This window comes from Aethalodelphis obliquidens, unplaced genomic scaffold, assembly GCF_003676395.1.
Source record: "Aethalodelphis obliquidens isolate GAN/ISIS:26980383/991018 unplaced genomic scaffold, ASM367639v1 scaffold2, whole genome shotgun sequence".
NCBI classification, from domain to species: domain Eukaryota; kingdom Metazoa; phylum Chordata; class Mammalia; order Artiodactyla; family Delphinidae; genus Aethalodelphis; species Aethalodelphis obliquidens.
The window spans coordinates 9,125,951-9,133,227 of record NW_020837946.1 but is presented as its reverse complement, the minus strand read 5'-3'; the positions used below and the strand labels follow the sequence as shown (position 1 = coordinate 9,133,227).

At 35.1% G+C, this 7,277-nt stretch overlaps 1 protein-coding gene across 5 annotated transcripts in view; it reads right to left on the bottom strand.

The window, feature by feature from the left end:
• Window positions 1-2,644: 2,644 nt before the first annotated feature.
• SLC16A14 (solute carrier family 16 member 14) overlaps window positions 2,645-7,277 on the bottom strand; it is a 35,076-nt gene continuing 30,443 nt past the window's right edge. For all 5 annotated transcript variants that reach the window (XM_027119037.1, XM_027119044.1, XM_027119052.1 and 2 more), the window contains one exon: window positions 2,645-5,552. In XM_027119037.1, the coding sequence (XP_026974838.1) occupies window positions 5,401-5,552 (152 nt within the window). In that variant the 3' untranslated portion in view covers window positions 2,645-5,400. The remainder of the gene's footprint in view (window positions 5,553-7,277) is intronic.

Sequence of the window (7,277 nt, the reverse complement as noted above, 5' to 3'; positions counted from 1 at the left end):
AGTTATATGATATGGTGTCAGATTACACAGTGCAAATAACCTTTAAGAAATACCACTTGTTGAGTTTTGTTGTGGTATCAAAAAAAAAACAACCACACTACAATTATCTGAAAAGACTATTAAAATAAATACTCCTCTCTTTCCAACTACATATAGGTATGAGGCTGAATTTCCTTCATATATGTCAATCAAAACCATATATCAAAACAGATTGAATGTAGAAGCAAACATAAGAACACAGCTGTCTTCTATTGTGCCAGATATTAAAGAAATTGGCAAAAATGTAAAAAAATGCTGCTATTCTTACTAAAAAAATTTTTGGGAAATATGGTTACTTTTCAAAAAAATGTTATTTGTACTAACATAGTAGGCTCTTTATTATTTTAAAATGAAGCAATACTAAATAATTTTAAAAATTTCTCAGTTTCACTTTCTAATATGGTAAATATCAATAAGATACAGCCTACAAAAACAAAAGATCTTTGGGACTTCATTGGTTTTCAGGACTGTAGCATGGACCTGAGACCCAAAAGTTTGAGAACTGTAAGTTTAGCACTTGTCTGCATCTTTCATTTGACAAACAGACATACCTTAGGGATAGTTCTGCATTCGTTTTATTGAACCTCTCTGTGTCTTTTATATTATTAATTACAGTTTCATTTAAACAGGTTACAAGTCTCATCTCCCTTAGCTTTGTTATTGCATCATCACTTCCAGCAATAGCAGCTTCCTCTGCACGCAGGCCAGTCGAGGGCAGGCACTTGGCATCAGCCTGCCTTGTTCTAATAGGAGCCCAGTTTACATCTGTTGAATGGAAAGAGACTAGGGAGACAGACAGTGGAATAAAAATACTATACACTAGGAGTGCTCCATGGATAGTAATTAATCAGAATGTCATATGCATAAAAGGAGATAATCAATGTGAGGGAGTCAGGAAAAGCATTTGAAATTGATTGGAGGTAGGGAGGAGTGTTTATCACAATATTACACACTATGGGCAAAAATTAGAAGCACCTAAATGGCTAACAATTGGGAATTTGTTTTTAAAACATTATAGTTTATACAATCATTAAAAATGATGTTGCAGATAGGTATTTGCCATCTGGAGTTTTTTTGACTTAAACTGACCGTTTTTCCTCCCTCCTCTCTGCCTCATCTCCTCACCCCTTAAAAAAAGAGTTGACAGAATAACATTATCAAAACTGTGTTTAATGCCTCAGTTGTGCTGGAGTGAAAAAAATGGTTGAGACCACTGTACTGAAGATGCACATCTATTGATACGGAAAGATGTCCTTGATAGAGTGTTCATGCAAAGAACAAATTATAATTTGCTTTATAATTTATAATAAAATTTAATTATAAATTATACTTTAAAAGTATAAAATTGTTTTTGAGAAACACATGCACAAACAGTAAAAGGGTATAAAAGATATTGCAATGATTATATCTGGGTACTGGAAGTACATTTAAATTTTTTCTTCTTATTTTTACACTCACTTCAATATACTAATATATACTTATTTGCTTACCAAATTCAGTGTATTAATAAACATGTAACATAATACTTTTGTAACAGGAAAACAAATTATTTTTAATTTGTTAAAATATAACAGAGCTCTCAAGCTTCTCTTTATCAAGGTGTTACACTAGTAGTCATTTATCAAAAGAAAAAAACAATGCTAATAAACTCATTTTGGCTTTTTCAAAAAAAAGAAAGAAATTGATTGGAATGTTTTACACTTAAATATGCTGAGAGCTGGTCTCTAGTTTTAGTGAGCATAAAAGTCAACTGATAAGCTTATTTATTGGGTTGGCCCAAAAGTTCTTTTGGGTGTTTCTGTGACAGCTTATGAAAAACCCGAACGAACTTTTTGGCCAGTCCAATACAAGGCAGATATCTTGGTCCCATCCTCCAAGATTCCAATTCATTAGGTTTTAAATAGCCCCAGGAATCTGTATTTAAAACAATTTTGGATACAAGTTTTAAATTGAAAAATCCTCATGTGCATAAGGGAAAAAGTCAGGCCCACCCCAGAGCCCAAACTTCCCTCCCCAGAGCTGAACACTGTTAATGTTTCCTTCTGTTTCCTTCCAGAAATGTTCTATATATATATATATATATATATATATATATATACACACAAGCCATATGAATAACCTTTTTTGTAGTTAGCAAAAATGTAATTGGGGGTACATTAAACATGTCTTGCTTTTTTTCTCTTAGCAATATATCTTGGATACTGTTGTCTAATTTTACATATGAATCGGTCTTTTTTTTTTTAACAGTTGCATAAATACCATACCCTAACAGTTCCCATTGATGGACATTTAAATTATTTCCAGTCTTTTATATAACAAACAATAAATCAAAAAATCCTTGTTCATTTGTCTTTGTTCATTTGTAGGAAAAAATTTTAGAAATGCAGTTGCTGGATTATAGGGTGTGTGCATTTTCAATTTTGTAGCTGAACTTGGCCCTTCTAACAACCACGCTCAGTGATTCTCTCTCGGTGGTTTTATAACCATACCTAGAGAAAAACTCTTCCGGGGAAAGAACCAAACAGATAATTATCACTTATATTTTAGGAGTTTTCCTCTTAAAGATAAGAAAATAAAGATTTTGTACAAAAACTCACTGACCATCTTTAAAGAGGACAACATTTATTTCGTTTTATGTAAATAAAAAGTATTTGGATATGTGAGGGGAAACCTATAAAGCACATAACAAATATACAATCAACCCTATATATCATCAGGATACATTTAAACAGGAAATACTGTATTTGCTGTAATTCTTTATAAGCATTCTCTTTTTTTTCTGTTGGCAACATGAATATTGCAAGTAGGTTTTACTTTTGTCTTTGACTTGGTAGAGATCACCACTTCTAAAAATATGGTAAATCAACAAACAACTGGACAGACTGAACATAAGCAGGTCTCACTTGGATATCTAACTAAAGCTGGGTCATTGGATAAAAAGTTCGTATTTGTGATGCACAACTAGTAGTGCAAGCATCAAAATGCATCAGCTGTATAGCACCATTCCCAGTATTTAACACCGCCTCTTGTTAATTTGGTATTGTCAGTAAATAAAAGTAAGGGAGTAATGTAGTCAGTTTTAAAACACACAACATGTTTTTCAATCTATCACCCTAATTTAATGGTAAATATATAGAGAGAAAAACGTTGCCTCAGCATTTAAGATTACCTTTATCAAAAACAGAGAGCTGGGTTCTTTCACAGCAGCCAAAGATGTCATGATAACAAACGGGTCATTGTGTTGGACCAAATGGAGTACGACATGCAATTTATTATCTATAATAATTTACAGGCAATTCTTGAATCATTGGAGGTAATATTGCATATGTTAGCCATGCTTTTGTTTCTCCTTTCCATTAGCCGCCTTTTGTGATTATTGTTATTTTGGTGGTCCCTTTCATTACCCAACCCCTCCCACTAGACATTAGAGCAGGAAATAGTGGAGATGAAACAAAAAGGAATCGTGTCCATGTAATCACTTGTTAACAGCTCTAAAGGGTTTGGTGGAGTAAAAGACTGAAATGGATGGCTAAAATTAGGCTGGGGTAACATTCTGTGACTCCAATTACTAGTACCATTCCTGCCTCTAATTACCAAGGATAACTGAGAATGGTCTGTACTCACTTTAGATAAATTTGACCCAAGACACTGGCCATGATATTAAAGCATTTTTGTGTGTGTGTGATGAGCAAATTGTAAGTGGAAATTTAAATAGTTCTAAAATATGTGTAAACAAGTAAGGCAGCCAGAAATTTCAGAATGATTCTGGGAAGAACATTCTGCAGTGTGAAACATGTTTGGCTTAGAAAAATAGAGATCTCCGATAAAGGAAGAGCATTACGTGATATCACGGATCACAGTTATCTTCTGTTTGAAATCAATCAAGAGAACTATTTTAAAAACTGTGCTGAGCTCAGGCAGATGAACTGTCCATAGAACAGCAAGACGCTGGAGAAGGGCTATTTGTTACCACTACTGCAATGTCAAGTGCACAGACATTTGGACCAAGGGCATTTTATTATCCTCACAACCTGATAGTCTCATATTTGGGATTAGTAACATGCTTGACAGACGATTTAACCACCAACTTTACATGTTAACCAGCAATTAGTTTTCTATTTTATTTACTGGGCAGGAGAAACTCAGAAAAAATTTTTTCTATAGGCCTCAGATCGTGCTCATAAACTAAGAGGCCAATGAAATGAATAAAAGTGCTTGAATCGTAGCCCTTGATTCAGTGGTTGTATGCATGAATATGACTTTCACTAAGGAGATTATTAATATTTATTTGTTAAGGTTTTGTCTCAAGGTTCAGTTTATAACTGGATAATATTGAATTAGGAGTAACGGCAAATGCTTTTCTTGGAGAAAGATTTAGAAATTGTATGCCCTAGCTGCAGAATTCTTTAATAAAAATATAAGCTGTGTTTCTTTAATTGTACCAAATATATTACCTTTGAAGTTAGAGCCTGCTTTTGTTTTACACTGGTAGATCAACAGCTCCCTGTAACAATTTCTGAAATCCAGCATAGTCTTCTGCTTAAAACCCATTTACAGGTTTTCCCCACTATCTGAAAGCAGAGTGTTCTGTGAAACCTTAACTGAAATGGCATAAAGCAAAGAAGCCATGACCTTAGGTCACATCTTGCTCATGGATGCACAAAATAAATCGAGATCAAGTACAGATGCTCACAGACACAGTTCAAAGCTATGGCGACTTGAGGCTGAATTGCGGAATGTGGTTCCCCGGAAGGAGCCTGACGGCGCCACTCTTGCTGCTCCGGCCGAGCTGCCTCTATAAAGGTTCACAGCAAAACAAACGCTGAACGTGGTTCCCCTTTTCTTTTTGTAAAAGCGAAAATCCTCCTTGGGTTTCTTCTGGTGAGTGAAAACAGGTACTAACGTAGGTCTTTCATAAAAGCAAAGCAGTGGAAAGCGCTTTCAAAAAGCGGGGGAGACCTGTATCTGTAAGATTTCCAGAAGCACTTAGATACCTTATTTTCATCTTAAAAAGAAGTAGTTGGGTTGAAAAGCTTTCATTCTTTGTTTTAAAAACTGTTTCTAAAACCCTAGTCTTAGTGGATGATGAGATACTTTTTAGGAGGGCGTTTCTACCAATGATTTAATAGGCTGTCTTTGCAGGACACGGTCATCTCTAAGATGCATGTAGTCCTTAATGCCTCTCCCTGCACAGGAAGGCAGTGCTGCTTTCAAACGAAGCCATGACAATGGCATTTACAAACGACGGTGCCAGTTATGGGACAACGTACTTTCCCATGATGTGTCACAGGCTCCTCACAGCAACCATGTGAGGTAGGCATGAGTGTGGCAAAGAAATCTTACACGGGACGTAACAGGACGCTACACATTTGCACCATCTATGTATTTTTTTCTGGACTGTCCTATAATTTGAATACACGGTTGAATGAGTAAAAAGAGTATTCCTACCATGTAGAGTAAACCACATATATAAAAGGAAAAATCATATTTTTGTGTGATGTCGTAGATCCACCCTACAAAACAAAAGAGAATATATTCAGTGTAAGGAAGTTGAGAAAATAAAGTCAAGAACTCAAAGCAAGCACTTATTGCTACTATAAATCATTCTCTAAGGATTTATTATATGTCATTTAATGCCCCAACCGTTCATTTAGCCATTTTTGAGTCTGGGCTGTTGGAACCAGAGTTCTTGGTGCGTGGGGATGGCTGCATTTATCTTTGAAGTCACTGGGGTACTTTTAAAGGCACTGAAACAGTAGCTGGCCGACCTATAGGGAGAATCTTCTGGCCCACAGCCCTTGGGGTAACTCTCAGGCCGGCACAAAGCCAGCAGCAAAAAGTGAATCTAATGATTTTCTTTTTACACAAATATAAACACAAATCTTTTCTAAAACCTCAAAACTCTTCTGAAGAAGATTCTCGTATATATACAAAGAGGCTGGGCAGAAGACATCTGACTTTCATTCATTCTGAAGTATAAGGGTAAATATCTGTTCTAGAAAGAATCAAGATTTCCAGGTTTTATAAAATTCACATTTACAGCTATAAACCTTTAATATATATACTTAAAGTTGTGAACGTTTAAATTGCCAAAGACATAGCTTTAAATGCTAACTAAATTATCAGTTCTTTAAAAAAAAATACTTTACTATTATAGTCTAATACTTTCATATAATGATCTTACCAGGGCCTGTGAGATACTACCGTATTTCATGGACTCTAAGGCACCGTGAATTACGTGAGGCATCATTATCTTACGTATCGATGAAAAAGAAATAGATCATCAATTAAAATATGACTTGATATTTTCTTAGAACTTTGTACAAGGTATTCTGATTTCAGAGACGTTAACATGTGACAAAAGAGTCTCAGAAACTATGAAGCATGTTTCATTCGCTTCAGTTATTAATCCTAAGGATCAGTGGCATGTCATGGTCCCCACGTAGCCAGCTATGCAGACGGAGAGGATGAAGCTATATGCAGAATTTTATTTATGGTAAAAATGTAAATATAAGCATTCACTTTTTCCCTTTCAACAAGTGCATTAATTAGCAAAGGCATAAGAAAAATATAAATGATTTAATGATCAAACACAGCATTCCATGGTCACTTTAAGAAAATTATCTTTTAAAAAGTATCTAATTGGCAAATGAACGCATACATACAACTTAGAAGCTTCTCGACCAACAAACAGCTACACAAAAGCAACTGCTAAATGTGTAAACTACTATCTCTGACTTCCTGAGGCTTATCTGTATCTCTTGTTTATTGTATCTAGTGCTTAACGCACCTGGATGAGTCAAGGCTGTCATAAAGAAAAACAAACAACAGCATTGAAAATGTATACTTTTAAAAACCCCCTCAAGAGCTATGAACCTGGATATACTTTAAAAGTAAACCAAGTTTTTGAGTTTGTTATTTGATATATAAAAGAAGAGAATACCAGAGTCCTTAGATATGGCTTAGTAAACGTTCTATCATCTTTTCTTAATTTCCAGTTTGAGACTAGAAGGACAGATAAGATTAAACATATAATCCAGAAACAGTGATTCAGCTTCAGCATTGAATCAGAAAGACACAGTGACATATGAACAAAAACACACTCAACTTCTGCTCGGTGCCACCATTTGTCAGCTGTGGACCACTGTGAATTATGATGAAGTGAATAATTCACTTGCAGATAACGCTGAATGGTGTGTCTCTATAAGCAGAGTACATGACAGCACTATCTTCAGCTA